This window comes from Arvicanthis niloticus, chromosome 9, assembly GCF_011762505.2.
Source record: "Arvicanthis niloticus isolate mArvNil1 chromosome 9, mArvNil1.pat.X, whole genome shotgun sequence".
In the NCBI taxonomy this organism is placed as follows: domain Eukaryota; kingdom Metazoa; phylum Chordata; class Mammalia; order Rodentia; family Muridae; genus Arvicanthis; species Arvicanthis niloticus.
Window position 1 is genome coordinate 28,819,957 of NC_047666.1, and position 20,627 is coordinate 28,840,583.

Consider the following 20,627-nt stretch of genomic DNA (forward strand, 5'->3'; position numbering starts at 1 on the left):
CCCTCCCTCCCTCCCTCCCTCCCTCCCTCGGGTGGCTGCTGGGATGACTATTTTGCCCTCTGAGTGCCCGCTGCTGTCGGTCCTACCCGAGCCCCTCGCTGGCCTCTCTGTGTCCCTGCCTTGGCTCTTATCTCCATTCGGCTGTACCCTCCCTTGGTCTTGCCCTCCACCACACTCTAGGACATCATCTCTAATGCAGACAGATGATGGATCCTGCCTACTGCTGCTGGCTATTCAGGAGACCCTGGCCAAGCCTGTCTTCTAACAAGTACCAGCCAGCCATCCTATTCTACCCTGCCAGGCTTGGGATAAAGACCTTGCTATTGCTCTGGAGGTCAAAGAGACTAAACTACAGGCCTGAACTTTCCCACCTGTCAGCACTGCCTTCCTCAGACCCCTGAGCACCAAGTGCTTTGAACAAACCAGCTCTCTCTTTCCCTACTGTACACACACCTGGGAAAGGCCCCGCTCCTAGTAACAGTAAGCTGGCCTAGGGTCATAGGTCACCTTCATGAGCCGTCAGCAAAGCAATACCTGCTCTGAGGCCCTGTCCCTTGGCTATATCACCACAGCCTGGAGGCCTCACAGGCTCCAGACTACAAATACCAATGATTAGTTTGATAACGGGTAATTACCACAGGAAAATATTTAAAGGGCCTTTCTATTATCATCCTTAATCTAAAATTATCCACTTCAAGCCTTGAAGCTTTTGTTAAGATGTCTGTTTTCTCTACTAAACTTTTTAAAAATACTTTTTATTTTGCTTGTAAGAGAGATGTCCCCCTCTTTTAGCAGGAGCTACTGGACCAATAGGTAGTACCCATTGAGACAAGGTCACACCCTCTTCCTACTCTGGAGGCTGGTCCCCCTATCTCCATGGCAACCTTTCCTGCCTCTAGGTTTCCATAGTGATCACCCCAACCAGGTTTTCCATATCTGTTGCCCAGGCAACAGGAGGGGACAGCAGAGCCAGGAGGGAAAGCCCTGTGTCCCCTGACTCCTCTCACCCCATACCAGGAGAAGGAGCAGGGCCGACCACCAATGGACACAGCTACATCACTGCCTGCATTCAGATGGCTCCCTTCAATGCCAATCCAGGTACCTCCAGACAGAGGCCCACGGGAGGGGCTCACACGGTAGAAGGTTGGTGTCTGCGGGAAGATGACTTGTTAGGAGGAATTCCTCTCAGGTGCATACTCTACCCCCTTACCCTGTGTTCCCACATGGGCAGCCCGGGCGGCAGGGGTAATCACTCCCTTGTGGCTGGGCTCAGCTCGGGTACGGGCAACAGGGGCAGCGCCTATACTAGAGATGAGTCCAGACCTACTTCTGCAGTACCCTTAACTACTTTCTGGAGGCAGCAGGAAGCAAAGGGCAGTGGAGTGGGGCTTACCACAAAGGTGAAGCGCTTGGGAGACAGGGCTCGGTAGTGGAGGGAGCAGTCCCGCACACACACCTCCACCAGGGCATCATGGGCCCGCAGTGTACTGGCATCTCCGATCTCACAGACAATCCTGTAGGCATGGTGGGGCTCAGCACTTCAAACAATGTCCCCAGGCCCCCAGGCCCTCACCACCCACCCTAGTCTGCCTTACTGTTCTGCGCTGATGTACTCGCTCTCCACAGGGCTGCAAAGCACCTTGCCCACGTGCACACCTAGCCGCACATCCTCAAAGCGGAGGCCCAGATTCTCACCAGTGATGGTTAGTCGAGTTCCCCCCTGCCGAGGGCCTGTCTCTGGAGACAGCTGCAGGAAGGCAGAGGCTGTGGCGGACATAGCAAGGTCTACCATGCCAGGTGGGAGGAGACTGTGGGTGGGCTTACAAGGGTGTGGGCTGGGTAGGTATTGAACTGGGTCTCTAGCTCCTACCTTGAGAATCTTGGGGTCTGTGCAGCGGCTGCTGCCATGGTGGGCATGCATCCAGGAGGTTGGTGAGTCAGCTGGGCAGTGGTGGCGGAGGGAGCAGCGGCGCTCAGCTACACACCAGCCACACTCAAAGCGCGGGTCTGCCTTGAGGCAGAGGCCACAACTCTGGCGCAAGGCTGGGCACTTGTAGAGGTGGGCTATGATGGTGGGAAGGTTAGTCAGCACGGACCCATGCACCATCCCCCCATCCAGGCCACCAGCCCTGCTACTCACCCTGGATGTTTTGGGGGTTGTCAATGACAAAGTTGCCATTCCACACAACCGACAGGTTCACAGGCAGGTCGCTGACATCATTCCCCTCATAGGAGTACTGTTGGAAGCAGGCACAGTGGCCATGCTTAGGGTGGTGGGCCACCACCCCCATGCTACATAGAGGATCAATGGTGCCTATAGCATCCCTCAACATCTCTGAAAACTGACTACTGAATAGGTTTGCCTACATGCAAACTGGACTAGAACACACGCATGGCTTCTTTTCTAGCTCCACGGCCCTGCTCCCTCCTGCCAAGTTCTGTCTCCTACAGCCATGAAGAAAGCACATCAACTGCCAGTCTCCATATGTTATCCTCCAAGGCTATCTTAGATGCTACTTCCAATAGCAGGGCCATCTTTAGCTGAGCCCAGAGGCATCAGGAAGGCTCTGTGAACATGAGTATTTGTCTGCTGAGTAGGCCAGGACTTCTGAGATGTGAGGTATTTTAAACCCCACAGCCTAAGCCTAGGTCAAAAGGCCACTGTCCTGGGGAATGAGTACTGTTTCCACCTCTCCCCAGGTTGGCTTGCACTTCGGGTAATAGCCCCTTTCAAGGGCTGGGCCTAGGCTTAGTTGCCTCCCACTTTCTGAAGCTGATGACCTCAGCTCTCTGTATTGTGTTTGGGCCCAGGCATGCAGCTTGGCATCTCAAAGGGGTAGCTCAGCAATTCATCACTATTTTATCTCAAGGAATTTAATTGGATCCTATCAAATTTCCTGATACCCTTTCTTCCCTTTAAACACTGCTGAAGGGAAGATAAATGGGGGTCTGCAGAGAAGAGGACAACAGACAGGGATGGAAAGACACAGGAAGCAGAAGCAAGAAAACGGGGTGATAAGAGTCAGAGGGGAGTGTGTGGGGAGCCAGTAAGAGAAGGATGGGAAGTGAAAGGGGAGAGTGTAGCCTTCCCTGTTTGGTAGAGAGCCATCTAACCCCAACTCCTGCCCTGTAGGATATCCCTGTCAGCCAAGGGCTGCTGGAACCAGGGGTAGGGACAACTAAATTCTTGCCAACAACCTGGTGTCCACAGCTCTGCCAATCTGGGCCGAAGCTTGTTCCAAAAAATTCATTGTCCTCCTGACTATACACTTCCTGGACAGAGGGAAAAATTAGGCCTGCCAGTAGTCAGGAGCCAGAGGAGAGCTCAAAGCCTGAGCTCAGGTGCCCCGTGCACATCCAGAAAGGGTTTGTTCTCTAAAGAACTCTGTTCTAGAAAAGTCCTCAGTACCAGACTTGCTAAACTCAGGGCAACTTTGGGAATGTCGCTATGAGGTATGAGATATGAGGGAAAACCACCATGGGTTTTCCCCACCTACCCAGTAAGGCCACCTGCTGATCTTCAGATGGCCATGGCGTGGGTAGTCTTCCTTTGTGGTCAAAGGACACAGATACATGCTATGGGCACTTTACCTGGCTATTTCACTTAAGAACCTGACGGTGCATCCCCACCACCATCCCACTCAGCTATACTCCAACCTCATCCAAAGACTCAGTGTTGGCCAGGAAGCCAAGAGAGCCCACTCCAAAGCATGAAGCACCCCACCTGGCCCACCCAACTGCTATTCTCTCACCGAGGAGTTCTGGCATTGAAGGCTTGAGCTGTTGAAGCGCAGTGCAGTGACACGGGCTGGGCTGCCTGGGATGTGGAAAAGGCACTCATACCCTCGCTGACCCGACTGTGGCTGTGGCAGGTTCCGTGCGGCGAGGGTGATGGGCTTCACCACACCCACTGGCACATAGATGTGGGTAGAAGGCAAGATCTGTGGGCAGTCCTGAGGACGGCAAAGCACTAGCTGAGCTGGGTCTGGTACAGCAAGAGGTGCAAGTTCTACTGTGGCCCAGGCTATGGTGGCTCACAAAGCTCAGGTTCCCTGTGTCACTATGCATCTGGGCACCGTAGAAACAGTGGTCTTCAGGTCCTGCTCCAACCAGGCTATGGCTGCATGGGGCTAGCCTTTTACTCTTACCATATCCTAGGACCCCATTACTTACTCTAGGGGCCACAGGTACCCCATCTGGCCCACAGCTGCAAAAACTTGAAGCAGGAGCCAAAAACAGAATGCTGGGGTAGCAGGCTCTCAGTTGGGGGCCTGGGAAATATAAAAATAGCCTGGGCCCTGTAGAAAAACAGCCAGGGTCCCCCAGGGCCAGGGTTTCAGCAACAATAACTGATGCAACGCCTGGCTTGCTTGCAGCATGGCTGGCAGCAGCCTCGGGAGGAGGTGTCCCATGGGAGCGTGTGGAGCAGCTTTAAATAGGGATGCTGAAAGCAGGCCTGGTCCCTGGGGACTGCCTTGGCTCCCAGGATGTAGGCCCAGGATCTGCTCTGCAGGGCCCAGAAGAGCCTGAGCTCTGACCCAGCCTCTCATGGTTTGACCCCAGAAGGGCAGTGGGCAAGATTGTGGGATGCCTGTGTTCATTGGCCACCAGCCCCAACTCAGGTGGCAGCCCTGGTGAAGACACTGGTGTGCAGGCCACATCTACAGTGTTGTCTCCCATGCCACCTGAGGAGCACTTGGTGACTATACCCCAAGACTCAGGCTGTGATGGGACCTAGCTGAGAGAACAGCATCGACTTAGGCTCAGCCTCTCCTGAGCCCCCAGCAGCCACTCTGAGCTAAGCTCCATCCACGTAGTATAACATACCAGGCCCAGAGGCTGGCATTGCTCACTGACCCCTGCAATACCTTTGTGTGAGTACAGCAGACAGAAGGCAGACATGGCTGAATGGAGTCTAGCCAGATCTTCCTGCCTGCCCCACTAACCCAACACTGTCTTCCCAGCTTTCAGTCCGCCAGCCACATTCTGGATAGAAGACCTGCTTGGGCCTCTGGTGTAGTTTCCACCTCACACAGCCTCCTGTAACCTATCAGAGCCCAGCAGCGCATCTTCTAATTATGGTTTCTAGAACTCACAGGCCAGGCTGAGTGAGACCTGTGAGGCACACAGGGTCAAGCCAAATTAATCCCACCAGGCACTTGTACCACAGGCCCTGCTGACAGGAGGTCACAAAGCCTTTGGGGTCTATTGGCTCAGGGACCAGCAGCCCTGAAAGGTCTAAATGATTCCATGTTTCTCAGCAGCCCAAGGTATGCCTGGGAGACACTGGCAAACACTGCAGTGGACCCAGTGTCTCTGCCTAAGGGTTCCTGATTATGCCTTCACTCCAGGACCAACCTGGAAGTAGCCAAGACAAGGGATGTTTTAGGACTCAGGTCAGCTTCCTAGTTATCTGACCCATAGCCCTCTCCCTCATGCAGACAAGTCTACTTCCCTGTTGGGAACTCAGAGGTCATTCTAGGGCTTAGCAAGGAAGAGAAGCCAAGAGTGAGACCCACCAGGCCACTGGGGAGGCCATATGATGGGTCTCTTGTGGAAGGCCACTCTCCACTCCTGCAGCAAGAATGTGGAACTATTAGGACATGCCAGGTCCCCAAGACTGTCAGCATGAGCTTTGATGACCGAGTTTCCTTGAGGTTCCTTGTAGGGCCCACAACCCCATGCTGGCTGCCCATCTCACTACCTGTTCAGCAAACCCAGAGTTCAGGGTGGAAAGGTGAGTGCTTACAGGTCTTTCTGCATCTTCAAACCAGTATTCTAAGCACAGAATAGGATCTTGGGTCAGAAAGTCAGAGGACTATGTGAATCTGCATGAAGTGCCACAGAGCCAGAGGCAGGGAGATGAGGTATGCTGCTGACACTGTGTATGCTACATCTATGGCTGCATAACACTGCTGACCTTCTATACAAAGCTGCAACTAAAGAAGAGTATGCACACATGGGATCAACCCATTTCCCAAAAGACCCTTCCCTGTGCAGATAAATCAGGTTCTATGCTGCCCATTCCACCCAGAATACCATGGCTGCCTGGGTATGAGAACCTGAGTGGGCTGGCATTCCAGGAAGAGTTTCCTCTGTTAATAAAACTTCCTAGAGATGATGGGCTACTCAGAGCAGGGTTAGAGGGGCACCAGAGAAGAAAACTGGACCACACTGGCTTCAGGAACCACCAACAGGGGTCTCTCCTGCCTTCCACTAGCACATTCCTGTCTAGGGCTCTGCAGGGGCCTCTGGAAATGGCCTCAGGCCAGCCCTGGCCAGGTCCCAAGGCCCCTGACTTGGCTTCTACTTCATACCCTAGATACTGTGATCCAGTTCTCTGACTGCTACCCTCCTAGAAACGCCACCCCACCCCAACCACTGTGACCCTGGCTTCACCCACTGTCATAGCCCCCATCACCATTAGGTCCAGGGTCTTGCCTTTTACTGCCACCTGGTCCTAGGACACATCAGGCCAGGAAGCAGCAGGATGATGGGAGGGTACAGGAAGGAGGGACAGAGGAGGGCAGCCCATGGGGCCCCACTCATACATGACCTTCTGCCAAGCTTTCTGGGTAAGTCCAGTCTAGCTGCAGCTCCCACAGACACAAGTAAGAGAATTCAGGGCCTCCCCTTCCCAAACCCAGCATAATATTCACAGTGAAATGAATGTATCCTGATTTAAGTCCTGGCCCCACAGCAACATGGACCCTAGGATCAGGTCCCAACTTCCCATCCATACGGGCCTGTATGCCCAGGATGTCATAGGTTCCAGGAGAAGTGGCTTGCCACTCATACAGTCAGACTCAGCAACAATTACCATGTTGAGCTTCAGAAACCCCACAGCTCCACTGTTAACTTCCCTCCCTGTTTGGGAAAAGAACTATTATGAAACATGTTGGTCAGGCTTCTCTGGCACAAGCTACCACAGGGCCTCTATCTTCCACGGACTCAGAGGACACCCATAGCCACCAGTAAATGGTCCCAGTTTGGCCTCAGGCTATGACATTCAGGAAGTTGTCCCAACCTTGGTCACACCTCATAGTACACAACTGGCACCCTAGTCACCCATGGCTATTGTTGGGTGATACCCTGAGGGACACTGGTACTTCTGAAATCTCTAGGTCACTTATCCAGTCTTACCTCAGACATATTGACACGGCCTTCCAGAAAGGCACAGTCGGCCGCATTGTTGGTGCAAACGTGGCGGTATTTGCACCAGTGGCAGGGGAAGGAGCCGTTGACACATGCCAGGCAACTGCAGGGAAAAACGAGACAGTTAGACATAGGGAGTTTCAGCTTGTGCTTCCACCATGAGAACCTAGTGTGCTGCTTCTCCTTGGAGTGTCACCTCAGGGCCTTTGCAACAGCTGCCGCTGGCTGAGAAGGTCACCAGGCCTGCTGCCTGTTGCACAGGCCTCATGGAGAATGGTCTTACCTCCTCTGACTCTCTTACTCTTCAACCCAGTATGACCCCGGCCACCATAACAGAACCGGAATTTACTTGTAAGTACACCAAAAGCATGTGTCACAGTCCCCAGATCAATGGGCTCAAGCTGGTGCACTTGGGGAGCGGCTCCCTTAACTGCTCAGATCCAGTCCACTTCCGCCTGTCCTATCCAAACCTGTTCTACTTGGGTAGCAGCTGTTCAATGTGCATCTCACAATCCGGGGGCTTGCAAAGAGACAGCCTTATGGTCTCCAGAATACATCTCCCTGCCCTACAGGACAGCCCTACTAGTTCTAGTCACCTTGTTCCTGAAGACAACTCCAAGAAAGTCCTGGGAGTGCCTTAATAAATGAAAGCAAGATTGAAAAGCCAGCCAACCCCATGTCCCAGGCCAAGCATGATAAAATTCTCTCTGAAATCACCACCCTTGGCCTGGTCTTCTAAGGATCCTCTCTTGACCAGTGCCTTGGCTAGTAATGGACCTTAATATGTCCCCATATTGTACCTGAAGCCAGGTAATCATAGCCAACATGGGAAGAAGCAGACAATGCTGGCCCTGCCCAACTCCCTATGCTCACCCAGAATTCCCAAGAACTAGGCAGAAGCCAATGCCTGGGTATCCTACTGTGCAGCAACTATTTCCAGGCCCAGAGTCAGCATACACTTGAGTTGTCATGTCTGGGTTCCGCAATGGCCCAGATCAGTGTCTCCCTCGGAGCCCCTGGCCCTACTCTGGTCATATTTAACTCTTCTGCCCTGTTCCTAAAACAGCTCTGCACAGGTCTGCAAAACCAGCCACAGCCTCCTTCCATGCTGCCCTTAGGGCCTTGCCCAGCTAGTTCTTCAATTGGCAGGCTGCTTTTGAGAGGCCTCTTATCCTGTCTGCTTGACTGAATGTCAGCTGCAGGAGAGCAGGCCTGCAAAGAAGTGTTTGCAGCAAGACCACAGGGATGCAACTGCAGCAAGGGCAGGATAGGGACACTCACGACTGATGAACACTGCAGTTATAGAAGACAAAGTCCACAGATGCAAACTTCTTCCCTGTCTCCTTGGACTTGAGGTAGAGCTTCACCACCCGCTGGTCTCCTGCAGAACATGAAGGCTAAGCCACCAGGGCCACACAGACCTGGCACCCACAGAGAAAGCCCAGATATAAACCAACCCCAGGTGGATGATGCTCCTTCCTTAACTGGACAGTAAGGAATCAGAACACAGATCCCTCATGAAGGTTGGGCTAAAAGGAATCACTGGACTACTTGCCAAGCATTGACTGAAAATGAACCATAGCAGGCAGAAAGGCATGTGCTCAAACCACCTCCAGGCTTTCCTCACGTGCAGCACAGATATCCCCACCTCTATTCTGGTCCCTTCTGAAGCTTTGTCTAGCTCCACACACACCTGTGGCTTTTGACTCTCCTCCTGTATAGTACTCACTTACCCTGACCCTGTGTGATGGGCGCCACTTCCCGGGCAGAAGGTGAGTGGCAATGGATGCGGCCATCTTCCAGGATGCTCTCGGTCTCCGTGAAGTCCTCAAAGGAGCAGTTGACACCAGCTGAGAGGTCAGGCACATTCCAAGCCTGCAGCACGAGCTGGCCGTGGCAGGAGTAAGTAAGTGGTTGCCTGTCCCACTTGCTCCACCCACTGCTCTCCCCCAGCCACCTCCAACAGCCACACTTACCGGCACCTGGGACATGGTGACTGACACATTGCGTGGCTGGACAGTCAACTGCACACACTGCAGCAGGTCAGAGGCGAAACGCTGGGGCTCTTCTGCCCGCTCACAGGCATCCTGCCTAGAGCAGCTGCAGGAAGAATATGCCTAGGTTGGGCTTGTAGGTCCAGAGTCTCCAGGGCCACTGGAAAGGGATCCCTGGGCTAGGGCATGGATTCCTCTGCCTGCACCTGGTAATATTCCCATCACTTGTCAGTGGGGTCAAATGAAACCTAGGCCAGCTATGACTGAGATACACACAGCAGGATTCTGGGGACCGCTAGGCCAAATGTCACCCACCTCTTCAAGCCAGACCTCCCAGACTCACATGCTGTGCAGGACACACCAGCCACAGTGGGGGTCTCGAGACCCCAGGCACAGCTCACAGGAAGTATACTGGACACAGCTTTCCACAGGTACCCGTGTCACCTGTGGAAGGATCATAGTGTGAGGCCTATCTAGGCCCATTCCAGACTCCCAGGCCATCCTGAAGGAGCTCAGTGACTCAAAAGCCAGGCTGGGTCACCCTGCCTCAGCCAAGTGGGTGGAAAAGGACAACAGATCCAAGGCAGGCAGCTAGTTGAGACCTACAACTGTGACCACACTTGTCTCCCACCTGTATGGACTCCTTCATGGCTTGGACTACTGAGAAATGGAGACTTGTCAGCTTAGTAAAGGAAAAATGGGGGCACCCCCAGTAGTGTTCAGAGGAGCAGACCAACTCTGAGTCTCCCCAGTTCTCAGGACCCCAGAGGCAGAACCAAGGATTGCAGAGGAGAAGCAAGAGTCAACCGGAAAGCCTGGCATCCTGCCTGCTCCTCTCCAACTACTTACTACCTGTCCATTTGCCATAGGAACACCAAGTTACATAGAAGGGCAAGAAGAGGCACCAAGCTGGTAAGGTTGGGCACATAAGAACACAGCCTTGAAGACCTAGGCAAGCCAGGCTGGCCATGTCTCACTAGGGACATAGTCACAACCAACTGTAGATAACCAGAGCCTGAGCCAGGTAAGTCCAGCCCAGCATCCCAGTTCAATCCCCCAAAGGCATCTGTGCTTGGACAGTGCAGTAACCTAAGTAACAACTTCCATGGCTAGAGGTTACAGGGAGAGAAAGAGGGCCTTCCATACCAGGCCCTGGGGAGTCTGAGGCTACATGGATGGCATGGAGTTATAGCCAATAGGACATCTCCAGGGAGAAAAGCAGCTTTTTGACTCCAGGCAAGCCATTCCTCAGTTTCCTTATGATTGGGATCTCTGACTTGGGATCCCACCCCAGCCACCCTAAAAGCTCATGACCAAGCAGCCAGCAGTACCCACCTGCTTCTCCGTCATAGCATAGAGGTACTGGCGGTTGGGGCTGAGGACCAGGTCACGCAGGATAGGGTTGCCCTCCTGGGCCACCACACTCTCATAAGCCAGGGCTGGCCTGCCGCTGGGGTTTGCAAGGTCCACCAGAATCTGTGGTAGCAAAGGATGCTCAATGTGGCAGGCCAACAGTAATCAATCCTAGACCTACCTCACCCGATGTAAAGGGTCCAAGCCCTCTTACAAGCACCTCCCCACCAGGTTGGTTCAGAATAAGTCAAGGCTGACCCAGTTCACTGTCCCTGACCCAGTTCACCCCAAGGACAGGGAGATAAGACAAGACACACTGGACAGGTGCATGTGCCTTGGTTCCTCTACTAGTCCAGACAGCAAAACTCAGTGGTAGGGTACATGTGGGCTACAGTGCCTACCATCTAGCTGCTGGGACCCCGGCAAGTAAGAGCCTCTTTCATGGGCCACTGTGAGGCTTGTGAAAGAAAGCAGGTTTGAGGTAAGAGTGCAGGAGCTAGAGAGATGGCTCAGCGGTTAAGAGCACTGACTGCTCTTCCAGAAGTCCTGAGTTCAATTCCCAGCAACCACATAGTGGCTCACAACCATTTGTAATGGGATTCGATGCCCTCTTCTGGTGTGTCTGTGGTGAGTACAGCTACAGTGTACTCATATAAATAAAAATAAATCTTTAAAAGGAAAAAAAAAAAAAAAGAGGGCAGGAGGAGACCTTGTCATTAGCATAGCCAAGGAACAAGGCTCACAAATAGAGAGGCAAGGTTGGCCTTGGTGTCTTGGAATGAGGGATACCCCAGCAAGAAAGTGGCAGGGAGAGGGGATCTCATCAGTACAGAAATATAGTTCAGATCCCAAACAAGCCAGGCGCTAATTAGCCTGGTCCTCTCCTGCAGCCTTGGTGCTGCAAGTATTTTTAGTTGCTTTTACCAAACAAATGTATTTAATTAACAGAGAGACCCATGGGGGCTTTCAAGACGGGACTCATGGGGTGCGTCTGCCCAGCTCAGCTGGGCCCAGGCACAGTCTCCTGGCACAGGACCTGCAGCTTTCTTCTACCCACTGTGCAGCTGAGGCAGCCTAGCATCTACCTGCAGCTTCTAACCCATCTAGCCTACCTCTTTCTTTATTTCTGGGTACAAGGCTGGAGTGAGCTTGGTCCTCTTTGTACTCCACAGTAAGGGGGCAGAGCAGACCTAGGGGCAGCAAGGGCAGCAAAAACCAGCACCCTGCCATAGGCTAGCTCTGTCAGGAGCTGGGCGAGGGGCCAGCCAGGGTGGGGCCTGTGTCTCTCGGCCAAGAGACTGCTAGCTGGGAGAGAGGGGGAGGGTCACATTCCTGAGAGCCTGGGCCACCCCCCACATCCGCTCAGCTGCTGCTCCAAGACAGGCTTAAGTCAAACCAGACCCGGAAGAGCTGGGTAAGTGGGGATCCTGGGAAGCCTGCAGAGGCTGGGCCAACAACTGCCCAAACTGTACTCCTTTGGCCTCTGGATGGAGCAGGAACAGCTAGCTGAGATAGAAAGGGGCCACAGCAGCCCAGTATCCCTGGAGCTGGCAAGGACACTTACCCTAATCTAAGCCTATATAGTCCAGCTATGCCAGAGCAGGGGAGGGAGCCAGGTCCTGGATGACTGCTAGAGCAGATCATATCAGGCTAGCTCACACTGCTGTACTAAGTGGGTAGCACTGCAGCCAGAGACAAGGCTAGACTCACACCACCTAGGCCAAACTTGGTTTAGATCTGTTTTACTCCTGAAATGGGAATGAATCATACCCCTCTCCCCAATGACAGAAACAGAAAAGCTTGCCTGAGACAGGTGCCAGGAAACAAGCCTGTTCAAGTGGGCAGGGAACAAAGAACTCTAGACCAATGTCTTCCAAGTCTCCAAGACCACAGCCATGACTCTACTCCCCCACACACTAGACTTCACCCACATCCACATCCCAGAAAGATCCCATTCTCTTCAGTCCTGGTTGGTAGCCTTGTACTCAGTGCCCTGGACAGAGACCCTGGAGTTTCCTCCTGCCACAATGACCACCTAACCCCCAGCCCTATCAAGCCTGCTACCACCTGCCACCACTCTCCTAGACTGGGTAGACACACTGGCTCAGGGCATGCAGGAGAGGGACAGGCCAGAGCAGAGAGCAGGCCTTTCTCCAGAGTCCATAAAGAAAGGATCACAGGCCACCCAGGCTCAGGAGGCCCTGCCCCCAGCCTGCCGGCTTCATTGACTGGGACAGGTGGTCTCGACAGCTGCAGTTGGGGGCATATGAGTCCAGCTGTCCATCCACCTGCCCAGCAATGGGCCACATGCACAACCAGGTCCTAGGAACACAGCCTAGTAGAGGCTAATTCTCGGAAGGCCACTGGAAGAGTGTGGAAACCACTCCAGCGCTGGAGGAAGTGTGGGCATCAGGGAGGTTACAGACAGGAGTGTGTAGCAGCACTATGTACGGAGCCGACCCATGCTCAGGCCTGACAGAACCTCTGTGCACATCAATATGTACATGTGTCACAGTGTCCCTGGGCACATATGCGATGATGGAGCTTACATTTTGAATATGAAATGCCCCCATAGGCTCATGTGTTTAAAAGTATTCATTCCCAGCTGCTGGCACTGTAGAGGAAGGTTACAGAATCCTTTAGATGTGGGACTCTTGTTAAAAAGTATATCACTTGGAGTGGACCTTGAGGTTTACAGTCTGGCTGCACTTGCCTTTTTGCTGCCGTGTTCTCCCCTACTATAATAAATTGTATCCCAAGGTGAGTTAACATAAACCCCTTTCCTCTTAAATTGTTTTTGTCAGGGTATTTTATCATAAAATCAGAAAAGAAAATACAAGACATCTGTGACAACATGTATGTGATAAGAGTCTCTAGGTGCATGCATGATGGGGGTCCCTGTGTGCATGTGTGTGGGATGGAGTCCCTGTGTGCATGTGTGTGTGATGGAGTTTCTAGGTCCATGCATGATGGGGGTCCCTGTGTGCACACGTGTGGAATGGAGTTTCTAAATACATTCCTAATGGAGTCTCTGTGCACATGTGGGTAATGAGGTCCCTTTGTATATATATGATGAGATCCCCATGTATACACATGGAACAGGTTCCTACATGTATACATATAGTGTCCCTGTGATCATATGTGCAATGGATGTCCTTGACATCTTGTCCATGACAAGTCCTTGTGTACATACCAGTTGATGGGGCCCCTGTATACACACATGGGACAAGGGTCATGAACACACATGTGATGATGGTATTCCTGTACACAAGTATGATAGGGCCTCAATGTGCATATATGTAAAGGGGGTCTCAGTGTATACATGTGATAAGACCCTGTGTGTACATGTGTGATGATATGGCCTCTGCATATACAAGTATAATGGAGTATATATGTGTACATACATGTTCTAGTCTCTGAATGTGTGTGTGATGTCCCTTCGTATACACATGATGAGTCCCTGTGTAAGCACATGAACATGTGTAGCAAAGCCTGTGTACATATATATGTGATGGGCTCTCCATACATACGTATATAATGGGTCCCTGTGTACATGTGTATATAGTCCCCAGGACTATGCATAACAGAGTCCTTAAGGACATATGTATGAAGGGGAAACTGTATACACATGTAGGATATGGTCCAGTGCACACATGTATGATGAGGTCCCCACGTACATGTGTTTGATAGGACCTATGTAAGCAAATGTAGTGGGGATCCCATATACACACATATGATGAAGTCTCTATATAACTGATGGAGTCACCAGATGATAAAATCCTCCAGTACACACGTGTGTGTGTGATGGGACCCTGTCTATACATGTGTGATGTGGTCCTCATTGTATATACCTATGTAATGGTGGTCACTGAGTATATATGCATTTGATGGGGTCCCCAGGTGCAAACATGAGGGGACACCTGACTGGAATGATGGTCACCAGGTCATGCTGTACCCCACCAAGTACTCACTAAAGTATAGCCAGCTTCATCAAACCACATAGACAATAAACTGAGACTCACACAGAGCCTGTGAGAAGAACCAAGCCCAAGGCACCTGATTTTAACTGGGGACACAGCCCGCCCTGAAACATTGGAGAGCCAGCCAGGAGGGCATCCCAGGAGGGCAAAAGCAAGAGCTTCAGACAGCAGAGTAGGCACAGGGCCAGGGCAATAATAGCAGGGCAGCACTGACAGGGCAACAGAGCCCACATGCCAATGGCTCAGCCCACAGCTGTCCACTCCAGGGCCACCCACCTGGAGACAGCTGCTCTGGCAGCCCCCTTGCAAGGCAGCTGGACAACTGGCAGAACATGGGAAGGCATGGCTGGGGCATCCTGGGTATCCTTACCATCTCCAGCTGTTGCCTTGTTTCTCATTCTTTTCTCCAGACACCAGAATCTTCTATAACTGTCCTGAACAGCATTGCCTCCAGAAGCTATGGTGGAGCTACCTAGCCTCCTGACACAGCCCCAAGCTGCACCAACACCTATTCACCCTAGCTTGGTGACACAGTCTTGTTCATCCTGCCTGTGTTTCTCAAGCCTCAGGTCTCTATCCTATCTGTTGGGATGGACCTGAAATCTCAGCTGACCAAGGAGAAGCCAGGTCAGACTCTGATCTCCCCAATGGACAGGAGCACCCTGCCCATGGATCCCAGGACACCTCAGGAGAGGCCATACAGAGGAAGCCTGGTCAGGCTAGAGAGGAGGCTGTCATCAATGGGGAAGGCCAGAGCCCCAGGCTTTTCAGGCTGCCTGCTAGGCTCCCATCACCTCTAAGGCCCTGGCCAACTGCTACAGGGCGGGTGGGCAGGCAGCTGACAGCCTGGCCAGGTCAGCTGTCCATCCAGCCCTGAGCCAACAATGGGGCCATTATCTAGACCAAGGGCAGGCGGGGTTGCTGAAGAGGATGTCTGGGCTATCCAGGCTGTATGCCAAGGCCGGCACGCGCCCTAGCTGCCCGGAGGCAGGGGGCTGCCCAGTTTTGCCCAGCCTTAGAGAGGAGGTCCCTTGCTCTGCTTGCCCCAAGATAGCAGCCTGGGCTGACCCTACAAAGCCCTGGCCTCCCTGCTTGTGAGAGTGTACTGGGTGATCTCACTCCAGGACAGGGTCTAGAGGAGAGAAGAGATCAGGAGTAGCAGCCAGTGAGCATAGTAGTTTTTGTAGATAAAACTGCCAAGCCTGTCTTCCCTAGGAGGTTGTCATAGAAGGGGCTATATAAGGCAGCCTCCATTCCCATAAAGGCCCTTCCTCTAATCCCTATCACCACCACTCTGAAAGGCCAGGCAGTTTGACAGTGTAAGAGTAGCTGGCGCTTAGCTGCTCATAACTGGATGACAAAACATGGTTTGCAGGTGCCCGATAGCTATAATTGGGCCAGGTATAAGCAGTGGTTCCAGGGGTCACACCTCTCACCTCTACCTCTGTCACACATAAAAGTGTAGGCAAAGACGGTAGAGCTCTAGTCAAAGGACAGCCAGGGCTGTGAGGACCAGTTGTAGCCTGCTCCACACAGTGGGTTACTCTGGCCAACTACTTACCTCTTAAGACTGAGAATTCAGAGTTGGCAGTTCTACAGGAGAGAGCATCTGATTGGAGGTTTCTTGAAGACTCTGTGCTATGGCCCCACTGTTTCCCACTCACAGAACACATTTCCTAGGACAGCCCTGGGCTGGGCTACTGTGGCCTCCCCTGCCATGGATGGAACCTAACTGCTCCCAGGGAAGAGCTGCCCAGGGTGGGTACTAGGAGTAGGACATATTAAGAGTGACTTCCATGTGCATCTGGGTAACCTGCTGGCCACTGGAAGCTAATACGCCATCAGCCTGGGGCTAATAGCTTGCTAGCACTGATCAGATCTGTGTCTTGACTCTGCCTCTGATGGCAGGTCTCCTTTAGAACCAGCAAGAAGGAGGCAATGCTCCCAGGAGACACAGATGTCTGCTCAGCACCATGAAAGTACACAGTTCCACAGTGGCACATCTACTCCACAGAAGGCAGACAGCCTGGGCCCTCCATTCCCTACTTACAATCAGCAGGGCAAAACAGAAATGGGCCCTGCTGAGTAGAGCCAAGAGTTTCCCACCTAGTGCTTGGAACAATTGATATCAGTCTAGAGGTTGAATGAAAAGACAGAGATCAGAGCCCAGTAATTCTCCCCAACACTGTCAGAACCTATGCCTCAAAGGCTGGGTCCTTGGAGAAATGTTGCATGAAACACTGCATGCCAAGCAGAGGGCTGCATGCTTGACCTGCATGTGGCCCACAGTGTGCAGCTCATGGACCCAGAGCAGGCCACAGCTTGGCACTGTGGTCAGGATGCGCCTCACGGCAGCTGAGCAAAGGACACAAAGAAAATGCACATGACTCAGCCCATTCCCAGAATGTTAGCGGCAAAGGGTCAGCCAGGTCATCCCTGGACTAGGCGGAGACTGGGAGGGGCTCTGGGGATAGTGATGCTGGTGGTGTGTCCTCCAGTGGGCCTTCACCATGGGCACCATTATGGGTGTCTCTGAGGATACAGGTCTCTCTCAGGGCTGGGTGCAGAGGCAAAAAGGGCAAGCTGGAGGCATTCAAGGTCAAGGGCCTGTGTTGGCAGGCAGGGCTGCTTGTCCCCAGGCAGCCAGGCTGCAGCAGCACAGACTCTGATAGCAGCAGAAGCAGCTGTAAATGAAGAAGGCCACTGGCACACTTGAACTGCAGAGTAAGCCAGTTGAAGGCTTCACTCCTGCTCAGGCTTTTTAGATGTGCAGAGCAGAGCTGAGTCCATCCCTCAGAACATCATCTGGAGACACTGTGATTAATACCCTGGGGAGCATACACCCTCGGGAGAGCTGGACATCTATGCCTGGACAGATGGGGCAGCACAGGCTGAAGGGGAAGGCCTTCAAGGCTTGTGAGCATGGTCTGGCAGGACAATGGGCACCGCAGCCACATCTGTTCCAAAGGATTACAGCAGCAAGAGGGCAAGAGAGAATGGTGGTTCTGGGTCCAAACTGGAATACCACCACTCCTCTCCTACCCCTACCCCTGTCGTCTTCCACCCTCTCCAAGCCTCCGGGCAACTCACAGGGAGGCTTGGGCTCACACAAGTCCAGGAAAAGAAAAGAGGTTTCAAGAGGGGCTGGCTGACCAAGGTAGACCTACTCAATGCCTGGGCCCCAAAAGGCCCTGAGCAGATGAATGTCACCTCAGGTGCCGCCTCAGAACCTTCCCTCAGCCCTGCCACTGGCTTGTGACGCCTTTTTTCAGCTCTACAATGCCACAGCATGGGTCTCTGGCCCCAAACTAGTGCTTCATATGCACATTAGGTGGTTTATAGAAACAAAGGGTTAATTGTCAACATTGAACAACCTCTCACACATACAAAACAACAACAACAAAACACAGATATCTAGATTATCCTGAAAAAAAATGAAAAAAAAACAAAACAAAACAAAAAACAAACAAACAAAGATGCCCTAGCAAGAGGCTACTTGGCATGCTGACTAGAGGCCTTGGCTGGACCTCAGCCCTGAAATAAAGGAGACAGGGTTACTGTCCTGGGGTACTCCTTCCTTCCCAGGTTTCTGCAATAACCTGGAGCAAGTACTTGACAGGAGTCCAGAGCCTATTTTTGTAGAGGTACCTGGGCCATGTTGCAGGACCAAACAAGGCCTGCAACTGTAAACTCAGGCCAGAAATGGCTCTTTGGAGGCTGTAGGGGGAGCTACTCACAAGGCTGGGACTCTGGGGGCCCAGGAGCATGCTGGGAGGGGTGTTCCAGAGAGATGGCCTCTATTTGGGGGGAGGGTCATGTTGGCAGGCAGGGCTCTGGAGAAGAAGGGGGAGGTAGGGGCACCCCAGCCAGCCTTGAGCAGCTGAAGTTGGCAGGTCTTAAATTAATCGCTACAATTTTACACAACAACACGTTTGGCAGGGCCTGGCCTAGGGCCAGGCAAGTCTCTGGAGCTCCCTAGATGCTTTTTAAAGCCCTGGAAGTCCCAGGCCTGGGAAAGATGGGAGGGGCCTGACTAGCCCGCCTGCCCTAGGTCAGGCAATGGCCTGGGGTCCCCAGAGTCCAGGTTCCAACAAGCAGTGCTGAGATTTGGGGAGGAGGTGGGGCCATGAGCACCCCAGTATACAGTTAGTCAGCAGAGCCAGGCCCAGAAGCCTCAGGGGTGGGAGGAGCCTGGATAAGAACAAGAGGGCTCAGGAGGCCACTCCAAAGCCCAGATGCAGGAGGTGGCCTGCAGCCCACAAACAGCGGGCTAGTACTGGCTTGAATGGGGGACCACAGAAAGTTGCCCATCTGTCAGGGGCATGACCTGGGAAAGTACAAGCTGTGGGAATCTTGTTGCCTGGTGGTGGACCAGGCCTCAGGCCCAGCAGTGGGAGTGTCAGGCATTTCCAAGCTAGGCCAGCAGGTAGAGGGGAGTCCACTCTACTCCTAGAGACAATCTAAGGCACTACATAGAGGCCATGCCAATCTCAGGGGCCACCATAGCAGCCCAGGACATAGACCAGCAACAGAAAGAGCAGCAAGTAAAGAGGCTTCTCCGAGTCACTGAAGCATAGCCTGAGTCTCGGAGCCCTGCTAGGTCCCAGTCATCCTCCAAGGACCCACTAAAGAGGGGAGGGAGGAAGCAAGGACCATGGAGTCATGTGACATGAATGCTCTGTGCCTCAGTTTTCCAATCTCTAAAACAGATGCTGGGATTGTTGTGAGGCTTCTGGTGAGTCAGTCACAAGAGCACTGGGCACATGCTCACAGCGAGGGAGCTTGTCAGGCTCTGGAGAAGTACTGACAGAGGGCTTAGAGAGGCTCACACAGTCAGAGAGAGAGAGAGCTGACAAAACTTCAGAAACACCTCGACGGCACAACACTGGCAACAAAAGATGATCGATGAGACTGGAATGCCAGTTGAACTGTTTCCTGAGATCCCATCACTGGGACAGGTGGATTGGGTGAAAAGGTTCAGATGGCAGGGGCCCCATAACATAATTATAGCCATTGTCTGGGTGGTGCAGCACCCAGTTCACCTACAGAGCTCCAAACAAAATGCCAGTACAACTTCATACCCTCCTACACACACAGCTGATCCCTTACCTCAGAGAGGCCTCATCCACTCAAGAGCTGCACTTAGCCCAGATGCACCCAGGGATGCAAGGGGCCCAAGTCACAGGCGAGGCTCTGGTGTGCAGGAACAGAGGCCCTTGCCCTGAGGAGGACACTGGCTGGGGCAAAGGGTCACTCAGACTACTTCCTCAGCTGGACTGTCCAACAGCTGTCTAAACACAATCTCAAGGCAGAAGAGGGGACTCGACTCCTACCTGCCCACCCACTGTCATTGGTATGGGGGAGATAGGAGGTAGGAAAGAGGAATGGAGAGGACTGGGAATTCAACCTCCTCTATGGGTGTCCCCCATAATGCAGCTTCTGCTCATGGACAGTATCCAAGGTTCCATACTCCAGGACTGTTTCCTCTCTGTGGGAGCACTGCCAACCAAGACTCTGGAGAACAGGTATGCTCTGAGCTCACCAGTCAAAGCCTGGAACCAAAGGGGCCCCTGGGGCCCAGGAGGCAGCCAGGCGGGACAGGACTGGAGAGACCCGTTCTCCTAGCTTCACTTGGGCCTGTCTGGCACCCCCTCAGTCCACAGGACATCAAAAGGGGGCACTCCCAACCCCAGAAGCCCATCTCTAGCTGGGAGGTAGGGACTAGAGAACACCAAGAGAAAGTCTCTAGGTTTCCTGCACCGTGCCTTCCACAATCCCCCAACACACATCTAACTGACTTCACTCAGTGGCTCCCCAGGCCCATGGGCCTCCTTGAGGCACACTAAGTTACGGAAAAGGCACTGTAGCTCCAGGGCACACCTGGGAGTCACAACAAATAAGTCAGGGGTCCAAGCGCAGTGGAGGTCTGGTTTGAGCTGCTCAACCAGCCACCTCCACTGATCAGGTGCCTGGCTCTACAACAGAGTCCATAGGATTCCTTGCTTACCCTGAGCCCCTCAGCCCCTCAATTACCAGCTCAGGTCCCAAGGCCTCAAGACCACCAGCAGCAACGCACCCTAGGATGGTGACACTGAGATTGGGGACTTCCCAGGGAACAGGCAAGGTTGGAATGTGGTTCCCTTAT

At 53.0% G+C, this 20,627-nt stretch overlaps 1 protein-coding gene across 1 annotated transcript in view; it reads right to left on the reverse strand.

The window, feature by feature from the left end:
- The window catches only part of Plxna1 (plexin A1), a 46,795-nt gene that overhangs the window by 17,423 nt on the left and 8,745 nt on the right, over nt 1-20,627 (reverse strand). The window contains exons 4-15 of the mRNA XM_034511555.2: nt 10,485-10,625; nt 9,493-9,593; nt 9,132-9,255; nt 8,889-9,042; nt 8,437-8,536; nt 7,144-7,258; nt 3,753-3,953; nt 2,141-2,237; nt 1,871-2,064; nt 1,596-1,747; nt 1,394-1,514; nt 1,015-1,151 (exon numbers count right to left, since the gene is read on the reverse strand). Of these exons, the coding sequence (XP_034367446.1) occupies nt 1,015-1,151; nt 1,394-1,514; nt 1,596-1,747; nt 1,871-2,064; nt 2,141-2,237; nt 3,753-3,953; nt 7,144-7,258; nt 8,437-8,536; nt 8,889-9,042; nt 9,132-9,255; nt 9,493-9,593; nt 10,485-10,625 (1,637 nt within the window). The remainder of the gene's footprint in view (nt 1-1,014; nt 1,152-1,393; nt 1,515-1,595; nt 1,748-1,870; nt 2,065-2,140; nt 2,238-3,752; nt 3,954-7,143; nt 7,259-8,436; nt 8,537-8,888; nt 9,043-9,131; nt 9,256-9,492; nt 9,594-10,484; nt 10,626-20,627) is intronic.